Genomic DNA, 26644 nt, shown 5'->3' with positions numbered 1-26644 from the left:
GATGGGGAGGGAAACCGCGTGACTATTTGTCACAAAACAAGGGAGTAAAAAATGTTTGCTGTTCCTAATTAAAAGTTTAATGCCTGCACTAATAAATAAGGTTTCCATATGCATGCTGCTGCCCATTATGGCCCAGCCTTGAATATTTCTGCATAATCTTACTGAGGCTGGATTTTTGATATTGTGCTCTATGCAGTGACCAGCATTCCCAATGGAAAGTAGATGACCAACTCTGTTCTCAGTGTACATATGGCTCTATAAAAACCTTGTCCTGTAGGTTGCTTAATTGATAACCTTTATTTAAAAGGCAAAGTTGTCAAACCTTGCACCAATACATCTCCACCTAAGAAATTGACTAAATGTGTTCCACCTCCTTTTGAAATTTATTGAATGTTGAGTTATATATTGAGTGTGATTTTGTTGGTACAAATCTCCACCAAAAAGTTCCTATTTATTAATTATTATTACCTCTAACTAATTATGTAACTCAATCCTGCCTAGAGTCTTTCAAACCAGTTGCACATGATCACTTACATGTTTAAAAATAATTTTATCTCTAAACTTACTTAAGAATTATCAACAGTTGTTGAGAATTCTCATTTTTGTAATCATTGCACTGTGTCTCCAATTATTTCTCGCAGGTTCTTGGATTATTTGGGTGAATCTGCTTGTAATGTTCTTTTGGAATTTCACAGAAATGAATTCTGTCCTCTTGCCTCCAAGCCTTGAATTATCAAACCTACACCATAAGAACACTGGGTCATTATTAACAATATTTTAGCCAAATTATTTATAGCCTCTCAATTACGTTTCAGAACCGTGCGTATTTCTTTGTGTTGAAAAGAAACAAAAACTTTTAAAATACATCTGATTTCCAAATCAGACATTATTTAATGGGAACCTGTCACCCAGATATAAAGAGCTGTAAATGTCCTTTCCAAAAGAAACCCTCATTCTTTTTTTTAGTTAAAACACCTAAGTCTGTTATAAATTTAAAAATCTCAGTTGTCATACAGTATATTGCTTTCCCCTGCTTCTATGCCTCATTTCCTAGATGCCACTGCACCCATACCCGTCCCTTCCTGCAGTTTTATAATAACCTGAGAATGGGCTAGGACCATTAGATTTTGTGGTCATGCAAAGCTAGCCTTGGTAAGTTCACTCAAAAAGTGCCTGTCTGTCTCCTTTAATTGTATTGTAGTAGAGCAAGCACTCAAAGTGCTATCTTCTAGCAGACGTGTGAAAGATTTTTAGTGTATTTAGGTACACATGGAAGCAGCCTTATGCATTTTGTGCCTTACAGACTCTCAATCACAATATATTTTAATTGTACATTCCAAAAGATTTAAGAAAAGTGTAAGTAACGTTTATTTTGCTTGCCTTATACAATAAAATTTCCTCTTGGTCAACGTGGGAAAAAAATAGATATCCAACTCTTAATGGGTACCTGTCACCCTCAAATTGCTTCCACCACTGGAGGTGCGGACTAATAGAGCTTGTACTCTGGTTGGGGGAAACAAATCGTTTTTCATAAAAAATTGGCCACTGAGAGTACTAGACCGCCTGCAGCCAGATGGAGCTCCCGTTGCTGCCAGCCATTTGTTGCACTGAGAATTTGTGTCACAGCGTTTGATCATAATGACCATAAGTGTGACTTCGATTGCATGTGCATACCAGCTCTGTGTGCATGCAACACACAATATTCTTTAAAACCTAGATATAAACAGAGCCTCTAAATGTATGATTCATCAGAAGGGAAATTACATTCTATATTCATGGCAACTCTGTTTCTAGATTTTCTTTCTAGATTATATCCTGATACTTTATCACTCAGCTGGTGCTGCAATAAATTTGAAATATTTGTTTGATGGAGTTGCAAAAAGCTCTCAACCTTTAAGTCTGCTATATTTAAGCTACCGATATAGCTACAAATGCCAAAAATTGCTCTCCTTAATCTACATCAAATATTACCTAAGATCTGAAAAATTAATTACTAAATATTTACCTATATTTTGTTAGCAGCCAAATGATCCATCTAGATATTAAAGGGGTTGTCAAACATCTGCGAATCCCTGCCAATGTGATAGGACTTTGCAAAATATTTCTCCAAATACACAGTCAAAATCACTCTGTTAAAGAGGTGGTTCGCCTTTAAGTTAAATTTTAGTATTTTATAGTAGCCAAACTTCTAAGCATCTTTTCAATTGGTCTTCAATTTTTTTTTTTTTTATAGTTTTTGAATTATTTACCTTTCTCTACTGACTTTTACCAGCTTTCAAATGGGCACTGGGTCACTGACCCATCTAAAAACATGCTCTGTAAGGCTACAAATGTATTGCTATTGCTTTAAATTATGCATCTTTTTATTCAGACCCTCTCCTATTCATATTCCAGTCTCTTATTCATATCAATACATGGTTGGTAGGGCTATTTGGACCCTAGCATCCAAATAGCTGAAATGCTAGCTTACTTAATAAAAAAAATACGACAGAATATTCCTCATAAAAAAAGTCACACACCAGTGAGAATCACATTATTTTCAATGAAGCTAAAAACTTGAATGTTTTAATGAACCAGAAAAATATATATATAATTAAAGCTTTTAGAGACAATTCCCATTGACTTCTATTGAACCTCGCCAGCTTTTCATGCCGAGTTTTTTCTGGTGACTTTTTTGTGGTTATATTCTTTAATAAATAACTATTCAAGGTTCCAAATATTCTATGTTCATACTCAAGTTTTTCGCTGCAGTTTTTCTCCAATCGTAAAAAACAAAAACTCGTCTCGTGATAAATCAGCAGGTACTCCATAGGAAACACTCGATTCAAATGAAGCAATCCTTTGGAGTGCCTGCTATTCATATGTATATGGTTTATACACCTGTCCTCAGGGCAGTGCACATAGGCAGTCTACTATACTGGTGAGAACTAAACACTAAATATGAATATACTGAGCTTAATATATTTATAGGCCTTTAAAGTTGTCACAGGAGCTTCCCATGTTAAATTTTGTTAGGAATGTCATGTGACTACACATGCACAGCGGGCTTTGGTTAACTGTCACAAGAAAACAAGGCTGTGCTGTCATATAAGCTGATGCTACAGTGCTAATTATTAAATTCTGATGCTAATTGTGTTGGTTTCTATGCTGCGATAAAATGAATATCTAAATGAATCACTAATCAGTCTTACAACTTCACATTTATATTCAAAACATACAGTCAGTCCCTAAGCTCAGATAACTGACAGCAGCCCAGTGGGTATTGTAAAACTCTGAGAAGAAAAAAATAGATATACTTTTTGGTGAATTATTGAAAGCAGAGGGTATGGCAGCTGCAGGTATTGTTGTACCAGGAAAGGTGACATTTTTTGTTCCTTTGTTCTGCTGTACAGAGAAAAGAAAAGTATACTTTTTCATCAAATATTTGGAATGGAGGCTATGGTGATGGCAGGAACCACCAGGGAAAAAAACAAAGTTGTTATTTTTGTTACCTGGCTTAAATAGTAACCCTAGTAAACAGAGGGGAAAACATAAATTAAACAACTGCAGCAGCACTCCGATCTTTGATCAAAATTTTCATTCGTGCAACAACGGCAACGTTTCGGGCTATACCAGCCCTTTATCAAATGGCTTGATAAAGGGCTGGTATAGCCCGAAACGTTGCCGTTGTTGCACGAATAAAAATTTTGATCAAAGATCGGAGTGCTGCTGCAGTTGTTTAATTCATGTGGAAGGAACCTGTGCAGAGAGGAGTACAACGTGCACCCGAGGCTTCAAACAGTGAGTAGTGTGAGTGTGGCACTTTATTTTGACTTTGTACAGAGGGGAAAACATAATTACTACCGGGAGCAGAAGCCTTATGGAGGCAGGTATTGGACCAGTAAAAATTAGTCTTTTTTGTGCCCTGGCACAACTGACAAAGCAAGCTTAAAAAAAAGTATAGTTATTAAAATATAGTTGTTAAATGATGACAGGAATACATGCGCATCCCAGGATCCAATAAGAACAATTTGACAGGTGCTGCTAGCAACATTCATGTTTCCATAATTCTTCAGTTCATTCATTCTCATTATAATCCCTAATTTTATGCATAAATTGTGAAAAATATTCTCATAGTGTTCACAAAGTACACTGCCACCCTAGACACTGTGAAAAAATTAGTCTAAAAACTCAAAATTACTTTCAGTCAAGTTTACCCATTGTTTTGTCCTATCGGCCCTTGTTTATCCCTAAATGAGAATATATCACATAAGAAATGTGTTGGTCTTTTTACATAATAAAAGTTTATTGTCAAGATAATAAAATAACTAGTCAAATCAGCTTTTATCCACACACAAAATCCCCTTCTGAAGTCCTATAAGCTTTCTTGAGTTTCCCAGATGAGGAACGAAGAAAAACCACAGAACCACTTAAAACAGGACACCAACAGATGGGAGAGCTAGCAAAATAGAAAAGAGAGGAGACACCTGAAGCACTTGATCAGAACAGAGAAGCAGTGTTTAATAAGGAACCAAGCCTTTGCAGAAATGGACATTATATAAAATTCAATTTTAAGAAGATCTTAACAGCATGTGGTGACCACTTTTATCAAAAGTACTTCACTATTTGGCACATATTTAACAAAAGGGGAAAAGGAAAGCTGTATAGTTAAGCACATCTTTTTCAGACATTTGTTTTAGTATTTGTAAGTTGATTAATAGATCCATGTTGCTTTATGCTGCTGCTTTTTAAAGGTATTTGGCTGAGAGCAGTGTGACATTTGTTTATATAACACACATTACATATGAATATTTCACCGATTACAATGATATAAATTATCCCTTTCTTGTCCCTACATTTTAAAAAAATCTGGTCCTAGTTTGAACATGAAACACTTTGCGGTATGCTTACTACAGGTTGGATTTTAGAAACCATGACTAAAAACTCACAAACTCTAAAACCACAATTGTCACTGAATTTATTAAAAGATCAGGAATATAATAAGTATGAACAAAAAACTACACTGAATGATGAGGTAAAATAATAAATAAATAAAAAAATTCTGTGATTTTTAGCGCAAGCGCCACAAAACAGAAGATTGCTCCAACTGTGCATGCGTCGATATGCCGATCTAATCCCGAAGCTAATAAAGAGATGATGCCCGATGCCCTGAATCTGTACCAAGGGGTAAGTAAAGAGTTAGGGACATTTACCAAAGGCAGACTTCCCAACATTTCGGAAATAAAAAGAGGGACAAAAGAGTTGGAGTGCGTAGCACGGCAAAATGTTTTTCTCCACACCCGTTTTTGTGGCCATACCCCCTAATTACCATGTTCATTTTACAAAATTTGGCAGGTTGTGAAAGTTTAAACATATTTCTGTGTTTTTTTTCAGTTATTACAGTTTTGCCAATGAAGGTGAATTGCCCTTTAAACTGTAAGTCTAACGTTTCCTAAGGGACCTGTTATCTTATATTGTTACAATTACTTATTTGTTCATCTTGAAATTGTTACAAAATCATCTTATCTCCTGCTGTGGCTCTTCTGGGCTCTCTGCCAAAAGCCAATTAAGTTAGAAACTTTGTTTCTTTTTCTGGCTGTTCAGTGCAGAAAAAAAAACAGGACTTTCCAGTACAAATGAGGGACTGCAAGTTGAGCTGTTGAAAGAGGGACTGCCCCTCTAAAAACGGGACAGTTGGGAGGTAAACCAAAGTTACCACCTAGCAGGCCCGGATTGGCAATCTGTGGGTTCTGGCAAATGCCAGAGGGGCTGCCATAGAAAGCCACTATTTAGTAGGCTGGTTGAATGCGGATTGGGCCTCTCTGTACTTGGAATGCCAGGGCCTATTTTGACTCCCAGTCCAAACCTGCCACCTAGGCTGGGGGGGGGGGCTATGTAGGGTAGGGGTTTTTATTAGCAAGGGTTTGCTTCTCCTTTAAGGCAATACAATGGGATCAGTTCGGCTCTCACTGACTTCTAGAGCACCTCAACAACTCAAGCAAGTAGAGCTTTTTACTTTTTAGCAATATAGGAAAACCACAAATTATTGAGATCTATGTAAAAAAGCCACAACGCAGCAGTTAGTAAATGAGCCCCTTGAACCTTTGTAAAAAAATGGTGGTAAATCACAGTCATTGTATTTGTCAAAAACCAAATGATTTCCAATCAAATATTAAGAGCAGTGAGTCCAGAAGCAGGAGACACCCACCAAAAGAAAAAACAAGGCAGGTTTTTGTTCCTTGGCAAAAGTGAAATCCAGTGAGTAAATAGAACAACGAATCAGTGCTGGTCAAACACTGAAAGCTAATGCTCTGCTAGCAGCTGATGGCACCACAAAATTACAGTTATTTCCCCTGATAAGAGTAGACGCTGCATGCAAGCAGAGAAAGTTAAAAAAAAAAAAAAGTGTAGTACAAGCACAGCAAACTACTGCATCCTTGCTCATCACTCCCACAAGGCGGCGAAGTGCAGCGTGACTGCGCTTATATACGTGTGGTGTGACGTCACAGCCTCGCGAGATGAGACCAATGACGCCTGGATTAGCTGTCCGGCAGGAGTTGAGGAGCTAGACCTTAACGGGGGCTAAGGGACTTTTAAATAGCGACCCGGAACTGCTGAGTGTGTTAAGAAAATCGGAAACGTCCCGGAAAAAGCGGGGCTTGTTGGGCGGTATGTTAAAGGCAGCAGTTAGGGTGGCAAAAGGGTTGCCTGGCTTTCATATTTATTGTAATCATTGAATGTGATATAATATTGAAGCAGTCACCGGTGCTGGCTTTGGATACAGTACTGGGCTTATTGGCAACCCAGCTTTAGTATTTCTTTACTAGAACTCTCAGTATCTTCAGATAACTATTAGTGTTAAGACTTGGGATTCTAAGCGTTTTGTTGCTTAATTGTTCTACCCCAACTTTTTAGGCTCTCCTTCTATACACGAATCATTAACCAATAGCAAAACTATATAAACGATTCCCATATTTCCTTCAGTCTCGGAATTTACAATCACAGCAAAAAGGCAAGAGCTGTTTTGTTGACAATTTCATTAAGGCATCATCCCAAAAATCTTCTGTATGTATCAAAATAGGGGACCTGATGCCCAGGCACCAGGTCTGGACTGAGATTCAAAATAGGCATTTTAGGTACTCAGAGGCCCAAACAGACCACAAAGCAGCCCAAACAGCCCCCCCCCCCAACCAGCCCAATATATAGTGACTGTCAATGGCAACTTATAGCAGCCCCTCTGGCATTTACCAGAACCCACAGATTGCCAGTCCGGGCCTGCCATGCACTGGCTACACAATTATAGACCGTGAGGAGGGCACTGATATCTAGGAAGTACAGAAGGGAAAGTGAAAGTGATTGTTGTGTCTGAGGTTTAGAGGCTGGGAAGTCAAAATAGGATTGACGGCTGATATTTTTAATTTGTTATACATGTTTAAACAGGTTTGCATGTTTTAATTTTAAAAAAAGTATTTGAGGTTCATGTTTAATTGGGGAAAAAATGCTTTTATATGCAGTTTTTTATGTCTGGGTGTCAAGTCCCCTGAAAATGATAGAAGTCCTTTGTTAAGTTTCTCCTCTGACCCACTTAATGCCCCAGCTTTGTACCCTCCAAATGCAATCCCAGTGTCACCTGTATCAATTGTATTGCACACTCTTATTGCATGTGCCTCTTTAAATGTACAAAAAAAGTGTAAACTTTTTTTTTTTCTACATAATGAAAAAAAAAAAAACACCAAGACACATTTGACTTTAAATTCGCAAAGTCATTATTAAGAAATAACTTAACAATTCTCCTGTAGGGCTCCTCTTCAGAACCGGCGACAGGGCGACGATCCATCGTGCAGCTCTAGATTTCTATTCGAGATAGCCATGGAGGAGAAATCGAGTGCCGCACGATGGATCGTCAACCTTTCGCCATTTCTGAAGAGGAGCACAAGCGAAGAATCGGTAAGTTATTTCTTAATAAAGACTTTGCGAATTTAAAGTTAAATGTGTCTTAGTGGTTCTTTTTTTATTAAGTACAAACACATTTTTTTTTAAAAAGAAATTTGTTACTGGTCCTTTAACATGTGGAAAGCTTTTAGTTTTTGTAGGTAGGATTTCACTGTCACTGTCTTCGATCTGCTGTTCTAGTCTTGTGCAGAAGTTTTGAGATTGGGCACACACCGAGCAATTGCAGCTTTGAGCTTTAGTAGTATCAATACAGTGTGACTGAGTTTTAGTGCCTTTATTTTAGCTAAACATTCTTATTTTGGCCTGCCTAGTATTAACAATATCAAGTGCAACAGTACTGTGAACAACAACACCTATGATTTTTGCATTGGAGAATCCTTTTTTCCCTGGCATACTTATAGCTTAGTAGAGCATGTATAAACTGTTAACTATTTCTATGAAGTAATCATAGTTGATATATAACCCCACCTTTTTTACATGAGCTCATTCAGTTGGGATTATGTAGAAAAAGAAGCTTAAATACTATCTGACCTTCCAAATTAATGGGGTTGCTCACTTGCCAACACTTTTTTTCAGTTAAGTTAGTTTCAGATAGTTCACCTTTTTTTTTTCTATGTGTGACCGTGTTTCTAATATTGAAGTGTAAGTCGTAATTTTTACCTTTTTAAAGCTGCTCTGGCACGGGTCACTGACCCGTCTAAACTGCTTTATTTTGAAACACTTAGTTGATACATTTCTTATTTCTGTTGCTGCTGAGCAGAATCCCTGAGTTTCATTAAAGGCAGCTGTTACAATTGATACAATAGTTGCTAATATTACAAAAATACTGCTGAGAAATGTATCAACTAAATGTTGTAAAATTGTAACAGTTCAGAATCTGTCATTGTTGGTGTGCACAGATTCCTGGAAAGCAGAGGGACTTCGAATTCTCGAATACATTGATTCACAATGGAACAAGGTGAGGTGGGAGGGGGTCGCATGACACTGTGAGATCAAGGGGGTTTGAGAAATGATTTGATTCAGAGGGAGATTGCCATGGGACATCTTGTTAATCTTGGTAGAGCTGCTGTAAAGAACTGGGCATGCAGGATCACAATGACAAACATGTAATACCTCTTTAAGTGATATTTCCTGTTTCGTGCCATTGAATCAAATATGGCAATGTAAAAACTCTATCCGTTCCATAGAGTAGGCACACGCAATAAAGGTTAGCATTGAGCATGCCTGGAATAGTTTTATATGAGATTTCTGATTTATCTTGTTCTAAGGCCAAAGCTAAATGTTGTGGTTTCTCTGGACAAGCAGATTATATGTATACTATTCCTAGTGTGGGTGATGCCTTATCAGGTTCACAGATATGGAGTCAACTCATCAGTGATGCCCCAGTAACCTTGTCTGCCACCACCCTTAAACCAGTTTGTCCACCAGCTATTTCTTTTGGTGACAAAACCAGTGATTTTGCCTTCTGGTAGAAAACACTTCACTGCCAATCACTTCCTACCTGTGACACAAATTAATCCACCTGTTGCAATTCACACAGTCCAGATTTCAGGCCATAATGTTAAACATTTTAGGCCGAAATCTGACCATGTGCACAAAACTGGCGGATTGCATTCCTCACACTGCACACATACACACACAAACATTAGAATACAACAATTTGTACTTTTGTAGCCCCATATTCTTTAGCTTGCCCCGATCAGGAGCAGATTAAAAAATGGAATCAAAGTGCCATGTCTGGACACCAAAAGGCTTTTTGGAGGTGTGTTGGCAGTGGACTTGCTATACCCAGTAAGATAGACAGCACCACCATAGTTTGTGCAGCCTTCTGAACCATTGTCTGGTCTCCCAGCTAATGTCTTTGCCGATGCTCCTTTATCAGGATTCAGCCAATATATGAACCCCTTCCAGAGAACTTCACAGGGCATTTCTATGCCAAAAGAAATCTTCCTTATCTTGGCATTTAAGTAAACATAGAAAAGGTTCACATACTGTTACCCTAGCGTTCATTTATACAGTAATAGTGGGGCTTTGATAGGTTTTTGGTAGAGATGCGCCAAGTCCAGGATATGGTTCAGGATTGAATCCAAGCCTTTTTCAGCAGGATCTGGCTGAATCCAAGAGTCTGGCGGAACTTTATCTGAACCCTACAAAGGGTCTGTTCAACAAACGTGTCTTCTATATATTTCCATCGTTTACCTTACACCTGACCATTGACGAAAGGCGTTGTGCTGTCAGTTGTATCTGCTGTGATAAAATGTACCAAAACCACAGACACTTTGTTATTTAACTTTCTTTATGTCACATGTAGGTGGTGGGTAGCGTGATGCTTACATTGGCAAGCAAGCTGAAGCGGGATGATGGTGTTAAAGGAAGCCGAACTACTAGCACAACCTTGGATTCAATGCGCAGAATCTCTGTCCGCGACAGATTACTTGTGAAAGGTAGCATTTCAATACTTTGCAATACTGTTAACTTATTTTTAAATTTTATATATTATCCATATACAGTACAGGTACATGATTTAGAAATACAATGCATTCAAATATTAATTATACAGGGCTTGGAGGCATTTGTGTTTTTTTAAAAATATTCTTTCTGTGAACTAAAAATAATTTTCATTAAAGGACCAGTAACGTCAACATTTTTTTAAAAAAAATGTTTGTATAGAATGGAAAAAAAAACCACCAAGACATATGTAACTTTAAAATCGCAGCGTCTTTATTAAAATATAACTTACTGAAACTCGGCTTCAGAAAAGTCAACAGGGCGACGATCTATCATGCGACGCTCTAGTTCTCCTCCCTGGCTATCTCCTATAGATGGAGGGGAGGAGAAATCGAGCGTCGCACGATGGATCGTTGCCCTGTCGCGTTTTCTGAAGAGGAGCGCAAGCGGAGTTTGTCCGTTATTTTTTAAAGTTACATATGGCTTGGTGTTTTTTTTTTTTTTTTCATTCTATACAAATAAATTGAAAAAAAAAATTGAAGTTACTGGTCCTTTGAAGAGGTAACTCACTTTGACAAAAAAAAGTTTTTTTTAGTACACAACACATAACTGGGCATTTTTGCATATGTCACCAACAAAAGTTAAACAGCACTAAGCAGTGCAAAATTGCTTCTCTTTGAACTTATTTACATAGGACTTTTGTCCGTGTCGTTTCTTGGTTTAGAACCCAGGAGATGGCTGCAAGCAGGGGTGTAACTATAGAGGTAGCTGAGCTAGCCACTGCTGTAGGGCCCAAGAGGTATATGTAGCCCAATAGATAATAACTTATAAACACTTTTAGTATATTTTTATAAAAAATGTCTTTTTTACAAAATTTACTATGCCCTAAAATGACTTTACTGTGGGATGCAGTTACGTCTGGTTATGCTTCTGGCTGCAAGGTGTGTTCCCTTGATGGTGGCATCTTGGCTTAAAATAGATATGGCTTTTGTAAAGCACAAGTTCCATGGCCATCCGCTTATTTTCCTGTACGAAACACAATACTTTTATGACAAAATTATAAATAGCATTCAAAGATAATGTTATGATAAAAAAAGTTATTTTCTGGTGTCAGTATCTTTAAGAGGAAATTGGAAATATTACTCCAAATGTACTCCTTTATGTGTGTCTTATTTTAAATTCGAGTGGACAGTTTTCATTTAGCAACTGCAGAATTCTCTGGCCCCTTTTTCCTATCACTTATATTTGGAAATAATTTGCAGTGTATAAGGACAGAAAGCAACAACAACATTGCCCTTTGTTCACTAGACCTACAGTGGTGTGAAAAACTATTTGCCCCCTTCCTGATTTCTTATTCTTTTGCATGTTTGTCACACTTAAATGTTTTTGCTCATCAAAAACCGTTAACTATTAGTCAAAGATAACATAATTGAACACAAAATGCAGTTTTTAAATGAAGGTTTACGTTATTAAGGGAGAAAAAAACTCCAAATCTACATGGGCCTGTGTGAAAAAGTGATTGCCCCCCTTGTTAAAAAATAACTTAATTGTGGTTTATCACACCTGAGTTCAATTTCAAAGGTTATAAAGCCATTTCTAAAGCTTTGGGACTCCAGCGAACCACAGTGAGAGCCATTATCCACAAATGGCAAAAACATGGAACAGTGGTGAACCTTCCCAGGAGTGGCCGGCCGACCGACCAAAACTACCCCAAGAGCGCAGAGACAACTCATCCGAGAGGCCACAAAAGACCCCAGGACACATCTAAAGAACTGCAGGCCTCACTTGCCTCAATTACGGTCAGTGTTCACGACTCCACCATAAGAAAGAGACTGGGCAAAAACGGCCTGCATGGCAGATTTCCAAGGCGCAAACCACTTTTAAGCAAAAAGAACATTAAGGCTCGTCTCAATTTTGCTAAAAAACATCTCAATGATTGCCAAGACTTTTGGGGAAATACCTTGTGGACCGACGAGACAAAAGTTGAACTTTTTGGAAGGTGCGCGTCCCGTTACATCTGGCATAAAAGTAACACAGCATTTCAGAAAAAGAACATCATACCAACAGTAAAATATGGTGGTGGTAGTGTGATGGTCTGGGGTTGTTTTGCTGCTTCAGGACCTGGAAGACTTGCTGTGATAGATGGAACCATGAATTCTACTGTCTACCAAAAAATCCTGAAGGAGAATGTCCGGCCATCTGTTCGTCAACTCAAGCTGAAGCGATCTTGGGTGCTGCAGCAGGACAATGACCCAAAACACACCAGCAAATCCACCTCTGAATGGCTGAAGAAAAACAAAATGAAGACTTTGGAGTGGCCTAGTCAAAGTCCTGACCTGAATCCTATTGAGATGTTGTGGCATGACCTTAAAAAGGCGGTTCATGTTAGAAAACCCTCAAATAAAGCTGAATTACAACAATTCTGCAAAGATGAGTGGGTCAAAATTCCTCCAGCGCTGTAAAAGACTCGTTGCAAGTTATCGCAAACGCTTGATTGCAGTTATTGCTGCTAAGGGTGGCCCAACCAGTTATTAGGTTCAGGGGGCAATTACTTTTTCACACAGGTTTGGATTTCTTTTCTCCCTAAATAATAAAAACCCTCATTTAAAAACTGCATTTTGTGTTTACTTGTGTTATCTTTGACTAATAGTTAAATGTGTTTGATGATCAGAAACATTTTGTGTGACAAACATGCAAAAGAATAAGAAATCAGGAAGGGGGCAAATAGTTTTTCACACCACTGTACATTTCTTATTTTAATTTGTATAACATTATGTTCTACAGCAGAATTTGCCACTTTATATTAATGATGTTGAATTGATTCTTTGACACTTCTAATTCCATATGCAGTTTTTATGATAACATTTAGAAAATGCAAATTTCACACGTATATGCTGTGATTGCCCTACCACCTCTACATGCCATGAAGATCCATCAAGATCCATCATTATTCTGTTATTATTTCTTGTCTTGCTGATACTGTTCAGCAGCATATGGACAGAGTTTGACGATGTCTGGTAAAAGTGGTAGTTTACTTTTATTAACGTTTTGTATTTTTTTTGTATGATGTGGACAGTGATACTCTGAGGCAATATCTTGCTCTGGATTTTCATTTGTTTCTGTGTGTTTTGCATTAATGGAGTAGTTCACCTTTAAATTAACTTTTAGCTTGTTACAATTAATAGATTTTGTGCTGCCTTCTGACTCTTTCAGCTCTCTGAGGCAACAGTTATTGTTACATTTTATTTTCTTATATTTTTATTCAGGCCACTTCTATTTATCTGCCAGTCTCTCATTTATCAAACTGTCTGGTTACTAGGATAATTTGCACCCTAGCAACCAGATATATGCTGAACTTCCAAATTGGAGAGCTGTTGATTAACGTGAAATAATTCAAAAACTGCAACAATAAAAATTAAGACCAATTGCAAATTCTCATAATGTAAAGGTAAAGAACCCCTTTAATTAGCTTTTTGCTCAGAAACGCTCCACTTTAGTATTTCATCAGCTATTTGATTGCCTTTTTTTTTTAGCAACCTGTCAGTGATTTAAATGGGAGACTGGGAAATAATTATTAGAAGGCCTGCAAAGAAAGATAAGTAATAAACATGAACTATAAAATTCACTGAACTCCATCCCCTGTGCTGAACAGCTCTGCCCTTTCCAACTGCTTCACAGCAAAGCCCCAACCCATCTCTTCCTTTGAACTCCTCTGTTGAATGCCTACCTCTTTCCTCTCTGCCTCTAATGATCCCTCTCTTCTGTCTTCCACCTCAATGAACCTCTTTGCTTTCTTTCTTCTTTGTGTTATGGTTTAAGGAGAGTCCTTTAAGAATAATGTTGTCTACTGTTGTGGTCACAGCACAACTTTCCCTTGGTTGTCTACCGTTTATGTCCCTGTGCTAATTAAATAAATTTACTTTTTTATCTTTACATTTATTTTAACAGAAGTGGCGGAGTTGGAGGCAAATTTGCCATGTAAGTATAGCAATACAAATTTTTGCTATTGAAACATAGATTAAGCGCTATTTTTGATAACAGGTTTTTAAAAATATCTTCACCAGGTACCTGTAAAGTAAATTTTCCTGACCCCAACAAGTTGCATTACTTCCATCTGACTGTGAGTCCAGGTAAGGCTATTTTAAAGGCTTTTCATCTGTCGCAGGAGTGATGCATAACAGTTCGCTCTGGTAACATCTGTCAACATAATAATTATTTTCTACTCTGTAAACTTATTTATAATTGTTTATATTTCCACCTTAGTAGGTGTGAATATTAACAAGAGTGTTATTTTTGGCCTGCTTATTATAGCACAAGATGTTTTTTTCCTTTGGCAAATAATAATTTTCCTTGTTGCACTTGAGTGTTATTGAAGCAGAAAATAACCTTTGGGAGCATACATGCAAATAGTTATTCATGAAAAACCCCAACCACACTCATGGGAGCAGAGTTCCCCAACATAGTTAAGAATCAGACAATAATTACCTTTATGGAGCAAGAGAACACCTAAACACTAGACACTAAATGACATTAGAGTTAAAAACTGTAACTAAATTAAAGGGGAAATTCAGACCATTTGTAAATAACACTATATTGCCAGAAGTACATGGATTCCCAGCCAATTATTGAAATTGGCTATTTAAGCTATATGATCATCGCCGACAGATGTGCCAGTACATAATATGATGACATTCTTGACAATAATGTGCTTCATGCATTGTGGCAACACTTTGGGGAAGGTCCTTTACCGTTCATCAAGACTATGACCCTTTGTACAAAGTTAAGTCAATACAGAATAGGTTTGCAAAGATAGAAGTGGAAGAAAGCATAGAGCCTGCACAGAGTGCGTAAGTGCTTTAGGTTTTGTGTGGTATGTGCATCCTGAAAACTTTTAAATATTACTGTCTAGTAGGAAGACACTCAAAGTCTGTATCAACTTCACAGTTGCAGCATTTGGAGGAAAATGCCAGGGACTCTATTCTGCTGAACTGGCGAGTAATGAGAGACTTGCTAAAATTAAAGCTTTGTACATCCTGCAGTCATTCCTGACATGCCTCGTGGATATTACTATTGGCAGCTATAGGTTACTAGATGTGGAGCAAACTTTGCCCTTGTTAATGCATTCCTTTCTGTGAAAAGAGAATTAAGATTTATATTCTGTTTATAGAAGTAAGATATCTGTGTACATTTGGACAAACATAAGAAAGTGGGATCAACAGGTAAGATAATTTCCACAGGGATTTTTATGTACAAATTCTCTTTGCCCCTGGAAATTAAGGACCTATAGCAACTATCATGTTAAATGAGCTTGAATAAGAAAAACATGCCAGGAGCCTTATTTAACCTCCTCTTATTGCACAGGGTGCTGTGGCATTTCCCATTCCCAACAGCCTTATGCATTATAAGGTAAAGCCTCCCCCCACTCAGTTCCCGATAACATTGCCCTGTCCTTTTCCTCCATATGCTGAGCATAGGACATGGTCTGTGTTTTTCTTTAAAGGACAGCTAAACCCTAAGAATATGGCTAGGAATGTCGTATTTTATATATTGAACTTATAGAACCAGCTGAAAACTTCAGCATCTCTATAGTAGTAATGATCCAGGCCTTCAAATTTCTCATAGGAGTTTTTCGTCTTGAATTTTAAGATGTCTGTGTCTGCAACACACACACATGCTCGGAGTGCTTTGAGCTGCTTTTGAGAAGCTTAACTTAGTTGTTGTCATAAATTATCAAGCAGAAAATAAGGTTTTCCTGATGATAAAGGGCTGATTATGAGATTCTGATGCAAATTGTGCTGGATTCTGAAGCTGCTATGTACCAATAATTTTTTTTACCATCAGCCTCAGCCTTATATTGTGAAATTTATATTATATATATTAAGTATTTTATTTGTCAGTCCCTAAGCTCAGTAACAACATAGTTAGTCCAGGCGTCCTAGACATCCTGACTCACACTTGTGCAAGCACAAATCAACTTACTGGCAGACAGTCGGGCAGAGAGGCCTACCCCTTGTTCCAGCCCTGTCTCAAAGCAGCGCATGACCTGTGCAGTGAATCAGCAGAATAAAAGATGAGGAGCTACTGAGGCATTTTTGCAGGCACAAATCTTTACTGTTAAAGGGTTACCTTGGGATGTTTAGAAGCTCAAAACAATGTACAATACTTTTCTAGTTAAGTTTGAATTCTACTTTAAGGTGGTAAGCAGGGCCGGATTTACATAGCCTGCTGTCAGTCGTTGCCCCTGTCCCCTCCCATTTATTACCTCAAACTTACATCATCAGGATAGGAGCAATGGGGATTGGCGCATGGGAGATTTAAAAAAAAACTATCGTATCTCTTGCTCATTTACGGTGTTTTTGAACCAATGCTGGTATGGTTGGGCAGGCTGCCACCCCTAAAATCCTGCCGCCCTAGGCCCGAGCCTTGGTGGCCTCTCCACAAATCCGGGCCTAGTGATAAGTACTCCAGTCCAGCTAAAAAGAAGGACGTTCTGTTCTGTTAGACATCCACTCACTCCAGCCTTTATAGATTGCATTTTTGGCTAACTAACTATATTAGAAACCTGTTTTATTTTGCACAGGCTATCCATTTACCAAGTTTTTGTTTTTACACTGAAATGTTGCTTTAAAGTCAGTTTATCTGCCAGTACAACTGATTCTGGGAGATAATTCCACAATATAATAATTTCACTGCTCTCACTGTAACAAGTCAAATTACCAGCAGCACACTAAGTCAGTTGTAATTATGCCAAAAAATAATTTATTTAGCCCAAAAACACAACAGGCAACATTTCGGGCCCTCCAGACCCAATATCAAACCTAATTTTACCACATACCAAGACATCTTATATAGTGACTAGAGGAGGTATGAGTGAAAACCCCTCCTTCCTTGATGTGACATCACCAATCCACATTCATAATGACAGGTGATAATTATATACAGTGAATATAAAATGCCTTTTAGAAGTCCATTCAAAGTCCATTTGAAAGTCTTAAGTATGTTAAGTATGTTAAATAACAAGATGCTTAAACAACTGAGGTTCCATTCATCACCAGACACTAGTGCTTGGATGTCAATTTTTAGGAGTTTGAGCTTTTCCGTTCCTGTTGTTCTCACTGTAACAACCTGTTTATGAATACTTGAATGGAACCTCCTTTCTTCTAATTCCTTGTTTTTGCTGGAAGGGCCTACTGGTAAATAAATCTTAGAGAGTTTATAATACACTAAGGGCCCTTATATATTTATAATACACAAAAGCCATGAATATCTTGTAAATTATATCCTTATAAACGGTGAGTTCTGATGTCATTTCTGTCACATGACTCACTGAAACTTGTGTATTGTAATAAATAAAGTACCCCCAGTTGTAAAATATGAGGATATTAGAAGTTACCTCGGAGTTCTATGACCTGTATAAAAACACAAGGCCGTAGGCCTTAAGCAGCAGATAGTTTATATCAAATGAAGTGGCATTTTAAAGAATTTTACCAAACCGGCATATATATTTAATATTGCCCTTTTACATCTCTTGCATGGAACCACCATTTTGTGATGGTCTCTGTGCTGCCTCAGAGATCAGGTGCTGACCAGAATTACTACAACCCTAACTGTAACAGGAAGAATTGTTGGAGCAAAAGACAGTAAGTACTCTTTCTGTTAGTTGGCTCATCTGACTGGTAATTAGCGAATCTCCTGTTTCACGTCGCCTAAAATTCACTGAAATGCATTGAAGTCTATGGGCGACAACGTTTTTTTGACTTAACAAATTGCACAAAAATTTTGTGATGCACCACAATTTTTTTCACCCATTAAAGTCTTGGTGACAAATTTCGCTCATCACTACATGTGACCTAACATTTATGGTTTGTTTGTGTCCCCCGTGAATCCTAGGGGTGGCCCTTATTATTTTAAAATGCCAATTTTCTATTTAGGATTGCCTATGGCACATACTACTAAATAAGTATATTATTATGAAGATGGTTTCATAATATGAAGCACGGTTTTACATAAAGAGATAAAAAATAATTACAAAAAATTACAAGATTTTAGTACCACACTTAGACCAAAATATGTAAGCTCAGGTGCCACGTCAAGGCTCCTCATTGTACGGTTTTACATAGCTGTTTAATGCAATATATTTTTAAAGAGGCTTAGTTGTTCAGGGGGCCTAAGCAACCCCAACTTGGCTGGTCTTTCTTCACAACTGAGACTTTTTATGCCTTTAACCAGCATAGCACCTCTTTGGGTTCTCTCTAATTCATTAATATCTAATATCACGTTAGAGCACTGGAGACCAAAACTGCACAGCATCTTCTACATGGGGCCTTCCCAACGCTCTGTAAAGTGGATGGATGACCCTCTATCTATGCCACTTTTGATACAGCTCAGAACCTTGTTTGACCTTGCAGCTGCTGACTGGCATTGCTTGCTACAGCCAAGTGTATTATCTGTAAGGACTCCAAGATCCTTTTCAGTTATAAATTTGCCTAGCGCTATCCCATTAACGGTCTAAGTGGCATTCATTTGTTCATTGAATATACTCCATAAAGAACCCTGTGGGACTGAATTAACAATCCTACGCCAAGTAGAGAATAAACTATTTACAACCACCCTCTGTACACAATCCTGTAGGCAGTTTCCTATCACTGAACAATCTACTACCAACAGACTGTCTTTTGGTAGTAGATTGGAGTGGCAGATGGATGTGGCCATCGTGTGACTTGCACCGGATTAAAGACTTGAGCTGGGAGTGTGCTGACGAGAAAACTTTAGTAAACAATTCCTATCCATGTACAAACAACTTTAGGAAGACCAATAGACCTCCGTTTAAAAAGCAGCTATTTTTGGGGCCCTTTGGTAAAATCCAAATAGGTAACATCTACTAAATCCACACTATCCAGCTTCATACTAACCTCGTAGAAAGGTCTGACATGACCTATTCTTAAAGTCAGCTGATTACTGTTCATAATGCCACTCTCCAGAACATAATATCGACTGTGATCCGTTAATAGACTGTAAAATAATTTGCCCACCAAAGATATCAGACTGACTGGCCTATAATTGCTAGGCTGAGATCATAATCCCTTTTAAATATTGGAATTGCATCATCTTTCCTCCAATCGCATCAACTTTCATCCAATCCACAGATACCTTATCTGATGAAAGCGAGCCAGTCTGGAGGTCTGTCCAAAACTGAACTAAGATCTCTTAAGTGTCTAAGGGTGTATTCCATCTACCCTGTTGCCTTGTTCACATTAATTCTAAATAAACCTTTATGAACCATATCCTACGTCAGCTACTGACTAGATAGAGCTAAGCCATAAGTGCCCCAATTGGGTGGGTCTTAAAAACTCTTAACTACACAATTGCATACACTGAATAGAAGAGAATTGGATAAGCACATTTACTATATCTAATAATTCCTTATGGTCCTCATACTTTTCATAATCGTAACTAGAAAAAACCATCTGATGTTTAATATTAATTATATATGCATCTCTAAAGTCGCTCCTTTATTTATGAGTGCCAAGTTTTCCATCCGCTTTGCTTTACCAAAAGGATATTTGAGATTGCAAAGATATGTGGAGAGGTGAAGAGTTTGAGTATTAATATTTCAGACACATGATATCCTGTTGGTATGCATTCCGCTATCATTTATTTCTTTAAAGAACTCAGTCTGTTCCAGGGAAGTATTTCATACCACCACTAGGGGGAAGCAGAAACTTATGTTAGATCCAAAGGAAAACACTTCAAGGAAATACTTTTTGTACTGATCTAATAGGTTTTCTAATAAATGTGTAGATAAGTAGTGTTTGCATTGAAGAATTGTTTAATAAATATATATTTAAGTTGGCCATGCAATAGTATAATCCCTGAAGAGCTGCCTTTGTTTCTGTCCATGATTAGGTATCTGGTCTAAAACAGAAATATACTGACTATTATTGTAGATATTCCTTTTGTCTATCACCATAGGGGTTTTAAACTAAAACATGACAAGTTGAAATGACACTGTATTTAGTCTTCGCTGCTTGATTTAAGAAAAACAGTGGTCATTATTTTAAAGTTCTGCCTTTTTCTTTCTATTCAATTTATTTTTTTGTCCGCAGCCTACCAATATTATGCATAGTGAATATGAATATATATATATATATATATATATATATATATATATATTGTAGCTTCTTGACCTTCAACTGCTTCAGCTGCCATGTTCATGCTGTGTTGGCCTTTACCATTAACCCAACTCCAATAAGTAGAAGCTAAAGTCCCTTTGGGGATACACTTTGGGCAAACTTGGCAACATAAAATCTGTTTGAATACTCTGTTGTATGTTGTAGAGTTTAAATTCTAGTGTAACAAGTATTTGTGTAAAAAGCCACCTTGTTTTCATCAGCCATCATAAAAACACATACCATTATAAATAGTATGACCATCTTTTTGTAACACATTCTTCCCATTACAGTGATGTATTGTGTTAATTCATCAATAAAGGAAACACTTATTTTGCATTATCTATTACCTGGTGTAATACATGGCAAATAAAAAAAATATGTAGACGAAGCTTTTCTTAGCAAACTTTCAATTGATCCTCATTAGTTGTGTTGTATGGGTTTTACACGATTAAACCTTCATAAAACTTATGAAGGTTTAGATGTGTCCATTTTATATTTAACTTCTTTTCAGGTTGACTGCTATTGATATTCCAAAATTGTTTGCTAGGGTAAATAAGCCCAAGTCTGAGAAATCTATACATTTCAAAAACTCGAAAATTAATACAGTTAACCCCCCCCCAATGTAATAACCGATGGTAAGTTTGCCCTGGAGCTGTAACCCATAGCAACCAATAAGATATTTAAACAGGTAATGAGTAAATGCTACCTGCTGATTGGTTGCTATGCACCTTGGCAAAAAGTAGTGACTATTACATAACCCCATCTAAGTTTTAATTTCTACATACAGTCTTATTAAAAAGTTTGGGAACCCCTCTTAATTCATTGGAGTTTTGGTTATCATTGGCTGAGCTTTCAAAGTAGCAACTTCCTTTTAATATATAACATGCCTTATGGAAGCAGTAGTCTTTTGCAAATGTAACAGCCTCTAGACACCTCCTATAGCCTTTGATAAGATTCTGTATAGCAGTATTTTTTTCCATTCGTCCATACAAAATATCTCCAGTTCAGTTCAATTTGATGCCTACTAAGCATGAACAGCCTGCTTCAATTCATCCCATAAATTTTCCATGATATTCAAGTCGGGGGACTGTGACGGCCATTCCAAAATATTGTTCTTCTCCCTCTGCATAAATGCCTTTGTAGATTTTGAAGTGTGTTTAGGGTCACTGTCTTGTTGGAATATCCAACCCCTGCGTAGCTTCAACTTTGTAACTGATGCTTGAACATTATCCTGAAGAATTTGTTGATATTGGGTTGAATTCATCCAACCATCGACTTTAACAAGGGCCCAATTCCTGAACTAGCCACACCGCATGATGGAACCTCCTCACAATTTGACAGTAGGTAGCAGGTGTTTTTATTGGAATGCGGTGTTCTTCTTCCCCATGCAAATCGCTCTTTGTTATGACCAAATAACTACATTTTTGTCTCATCAGTCCATACAACTGATAATACAAGTGACTCTGTTTGTGGCGTGAGTGCAGAAAGGGCTTCTTTCTCATCACCCTGCCATACAGATGTTCTTTTTGCAAATTGCACTGAATTGTAGAACGATATACAGATACACCATCTGCAGCAAGATGTTCTTGCAGGTCTTTGGATGTGATTTTTGGGTTGTCTGTAACCATTCTAACAATCCTCCGCATATGCCGCTCCTGTATTTTTCTTGGCCTGCCAGACCTGGATTTTACAGCAACTTTGCCTGTGGCCTTCCATTTCCTGATTACATTCCGTAGAGTTGAAACTGAAGTTCAAGGCTTAACAAGCAATCCAACCAATTTTGTGTTGCCGGTAATCAGTATTGAGCAGATTTATGCATTCAAATTAGCAAAATTACAAGGGTACCCAAAATTTTGCACAGCCAGTTTTTCGCATTTGATTTAATTTCATTCAACTGAATACTGCTTCACTAAAAATCTTTGTTCAGAAAACACCCCAGTACTCCGATGTTCCTGGGAAATGAAAGACATACCACTGTTATCTTTTTTGTTGAAAGTGGAGTAAATTATTATGCAGGCTGAGAGGGGTTCCCAAACTTTTTCATATGACTGTAATACTAAAAGGTAATTTTCAGGTGCACTACCCCTTTAGGTTCCAATACGTTTTATTCTATCATAATAGAATCTGTTATATGCTATGCAAAAAAAAATGGACTACGGCGTTTGGGACCAGATCTTTTTTTTGGCGCAAATCAACTATGGTCAAAACACTATTAATCTCCTGTCATGACTTGACATTCAGAATAATCGGATATGTTGTACCTTATGTAGGAATGGTGGTGACCTGTCCACTTGTCAATGCCTGGGCTACCATATAACATTTTCTGTACACTTATATGGGAGTTCATACTGTCATCGCAATTATGCAAGCAAGATCTAGTTCAGGAACTAGTTTTAATGAACAGGTGGCTTTAAAAAGAAAAAAAAAATCTGTATGCCAAGATTTCATCAGAAAATGTTCCTGTGGCCTTCTATTTCTATCATTGCAAATGCAAATCACTGGGTACTGCAAAAATGTCTAGCTGGCAGGAGATTAGACACCGCAATACTTTAGCACTTGTACAAACCTATCTATGGGGCCCCCTGCAGCCTCCAGTATTTTGGAGCATGTCAGAGCCTCATAACTTCACACCTGACAGATCGAGTTTCAGAGTAATAACCCAGATGCCGGATGTGAGGGCAAGTGCATGGGCTTAATGTGCACTCAGTATCAGGTATGGTTTTCCTGCATACTAAATTTAACCTGATGATCCAGATTTGTTTGTGCAAAGAGGTCAGTCTATCCTACATATCCTTCACTTTATTTCTTACTTTATTATGCAGGCCATGCATGTCCCCCTTGTTCATCCATTGTCTTGCACTCAGTAATGAGGAGAATTTAAGCAAAACAAAACCAAAAAGATATTTTTGGATGATATATAGTGCTATCCACCCATACATTGTGCACAATATTTACAATTTATAGGTTAAATATGTTTTTAAAATTTTTATATTTTTTGTTTATAGTTATAGTATATGGCATCCACATTCAATACCTCAAGGTAACTTTTTTGCAGTTGTGCATTGGTGAAGAAAGGCAGCTTTTTCGCTATCCAAGTAGGCATACAGTATAGATGCTCTGTTAGAAGTTGATTGACTAGCATAGCTAAATAGACCATCTTAGTATGGCTTGACTGTCTCTTATATGATCAGCCTCATAGACTATTGGTCCTTTAGCCAGGTTTTACAGGTGTATTGGCTTATTTCAATTTATCTGTGAGCAGTCAGTAGCAATAGATCTCCCTCAGATTTTCATTAAATTCTGCTCTGCTGTCTTACAACTTGCCTGCAACCTCTTGTTCATCAAGGAAGTAAACTGAACATTTACATCCAACTAGGCAAGCAGCTGGAGTCACAAGTGTGTATCACCAATAAATACAAATAAAGGAAAAATAGTTTTTTCATTACATGACGCCCTGCACCACAACAGTCATTTAACTGGAAACAGTCTGATAATTATCTGATTAAATGGATCATTATAGTGAGTGATTTTGCCACTGTCTAGATATAATTTGCTCCTTATGTTCCCCTTTGTTATTATATTGTTCTTTCCTATTGTAAGAACTTGATCAAGATTTTAGATTAGATTCACAAAGGGAAAGTGCCTTGTCATGTTACCTACAAGGCCCTGTATGCCACAGCACAAATATAGAACTAAATACTGTAACATTTGAAACTAAATATAACCCCCCCCCCCCTCCATAGCTCTGTGGCACAGGTACATTTTCTACAGCAAAGTATACAAAGAATACATGATCTTGATTGGTGACATTTGTGTTCATATTAAATGAAGTGAGAGGCCTTCACTGCCATGTTTATTTCTGACAAATAGATTTGCAATGAAAATAAAACATAAAAGTGCTTATTAATTTGGGGTATATAAGGAATGAGAATTAATTTTGCATGGGGTTTAAGACAAAAATAAAAACTTGCCTATTAAAAAAGTGTAATTCTAAAAAACAATCTATTGCACTGTCCTGTCCCCGTCACTGTGAGAAGTGAATCAACAGGCAGTTTACTCGCCATCACCACACTGTATAAGTTCTGGAACTTGTTTAATGCTGATGGAATGGGATACAGACAGAACTACTGCTGTGGTAGCACATACGCGTTAATTAAAAGTGTTGTGGTTTTTTTTTTTATTTATTTGTAAATCTAATTGCAATTGAAGGATTATTTCTGTTACTTGCTATCCTTTGCAGTTCTGGTTCTGACTTTTGAAACAGCCTAGCAGAAGTAAACTAATTATTAGACCTGTGCCGGAAGTGATCTGGCCTCTGGTCAGGTTTGGTTTTCTTCTGGCTTTTAAAGGCCTTAACTAACTGGTTTCCAGTCTCCCTGAAGTTGCTGTTTTATGACCTTATATGAAGCTGCTATAAAATTAAAGCAATTTTTTTTTTTTTTTTTTTTTTTTTTACTCTTCAAAGCCTTTTTCAAATTAAATTTGAAGTTTATTTTAAATAGAATTTTGTTGGAACTGTGCTGTTTTCATGTGAATGGTTTCTGTGAATTAACACAATGAAGTTTTTTTCATCCAAGTTAAATATGCGATCGCCTAAGAGGAAAAACTTAATGGAGTTTAACGGCAACATTTGTTTTTTCATGTTCAAATTTTGGAAAAACATGATTTCAAAAACAAATTTGAATCTGCCTTCCTTTGTCTTTTATGTGTCTCTTTGTGACTGGATACTTTTTTGGTAGCACATGGGGCAGCTCACTGCTGTGTTTCTAAATGGTAATCAAGTTCCAAGGTTAAGCTATATCAAAAGTTATTGTAAAGTAGAGTCAACCAAACCTTAGCTGTAAGTTTCCTTTATACACTTCTCTCTATGTGTATCATCTCTCCTGTTGCTTTGTACAAGAATTACCCCGCAGTATCTTGATCCTACCTTCTGAAGCACCAGCACAGACATTTGCCTACACAACATAAACTAATTAATGCATTTTGCAACACAAGCCTCAAGGTAGCCATACTGTATATGGCCTGATAAAAGCTGCTAATTCAGTTCTTATGGCCTGAATCATTGGCTTTTTGGCACATGAATGAGGCCCTCCAAAAGACCTACCTGTTTAATATCGAGCAAATCTTTAAATGTATGGCCAGCTTTACCATGCATTGAGTTTCCTTGTGACTGCATACTTTGTATTTCTAAGAATGTTTAGAGTTGTATACCCTGGTGGCAGAATTGGTTTGCATAATTGCAGAATTTGTGCATTAGTAAAAGTTAAAAAATAAATAAAATATTTGGGATCAAACACATAATTTCTGCCTTTAGCAGCTGTCCTTTATTCAAGTGACCCTCTGCAGTATCACGGTCCCTATGGTAAGCTATAGTGAAGGTCAGCCATGACTACATCACCTGTTTGTTAGACATACTGCACTGTATTTTTGTTTATAGATACATTCTCCTTTATTCATTCATTTGTTTTTATTAATAGCTGCATGTATCTATTAATGTAAATGTTTAGTGACCTTTAAGTGACTTCTTTGTTTCCTCCCTGGGATCTAGCCCTCCCCAGAATTCCATTACACCCCCTTTGTAATGTGACTAGTTATTGTACACAGGACAGATCTAGTATCTAAGGGCTGTTACAAATGCTTGTTCCAAAAGCCAGTTCTAAGAACCTCTCATGCACAGGGAAATCTGGCACTGTCTAGCAAGAGTAAAAATAGAGATGGTAACTGTGTCTGCAGGGTTGAATTACAGGAGGGGCGAGTGTGAAATAAAGGGGCAGGTAGTTTAAGGGCCATCACTGTGCATTATTTGCCTTCTCATATTTTGGAGCTTATATTTTGAACTCTTGGAACAATTAAATTGCCTTTCCATTTAAACTAGAATGCAGGGTCATATCTAACATATGAAGGTAATATGCAGGTGGGTGCACAGGGTGGTTTCCGTTGAAAGCAGTCTCCCAAAAGCCCCTCCATTGCTGAGATGATAGATCTTACATCTGGTGTTTCTTATGTTTCCCTCCGCTTATGCTGGGGTTATTTGGGTTATCAAGTTGAGGATTTCTAAATTTATAGCACATCCTGAATATGAAAGTGTAATG

At 37.5% G+C, this 26644-nt stretch overlaps 1 protein-coding gene across 1 annotated transcript in view; it reads left to right on the top strand.

Moving 5' to 3' along the window:
- Positions 1-6501: 6501 nt before the first annotated feature.
- ube2f.S (ubiquitin conjugating enzyme E2F (putative) S homeolog) overlaps positions 6502-26644 on the top strand; it is a 98465-nt gene continuing 78322 nt past the window's right edge. Inside the window, 4 exon segments of the mRNA NM_001091552.1 lie at positions 6502-6648; positions 10244-10376; positions 14329-14358; positions 14445-14510. Of these exon segments, the coding sequence (NP_001085021.1) occupies positions 10259-10376; positions 14329-14358; positions 14445-14510 (214 nt within the window). The 5' untranslated portion in view covers positions 6502-6648; positions 10244-10258.

This window comes from Xenopus laevis, chromosome 9_10S (assembly GCF_017654675.1).
Source record: "Xenopus laevis strain J_2021 chromosome 9_10S, Xenopus_laevis_v10.1, whole genome shotgun sequence".
In the NCBI taxonomy this organism is placed as follows: Eukaryota; Metazoa; Chordata; class Amphibia; order Anura; family Pipidae; genus Xenopus; species Xenopus laevis.
This window is presented reverse-complemented; position numbering and strand designations above follow the sequence as displayed.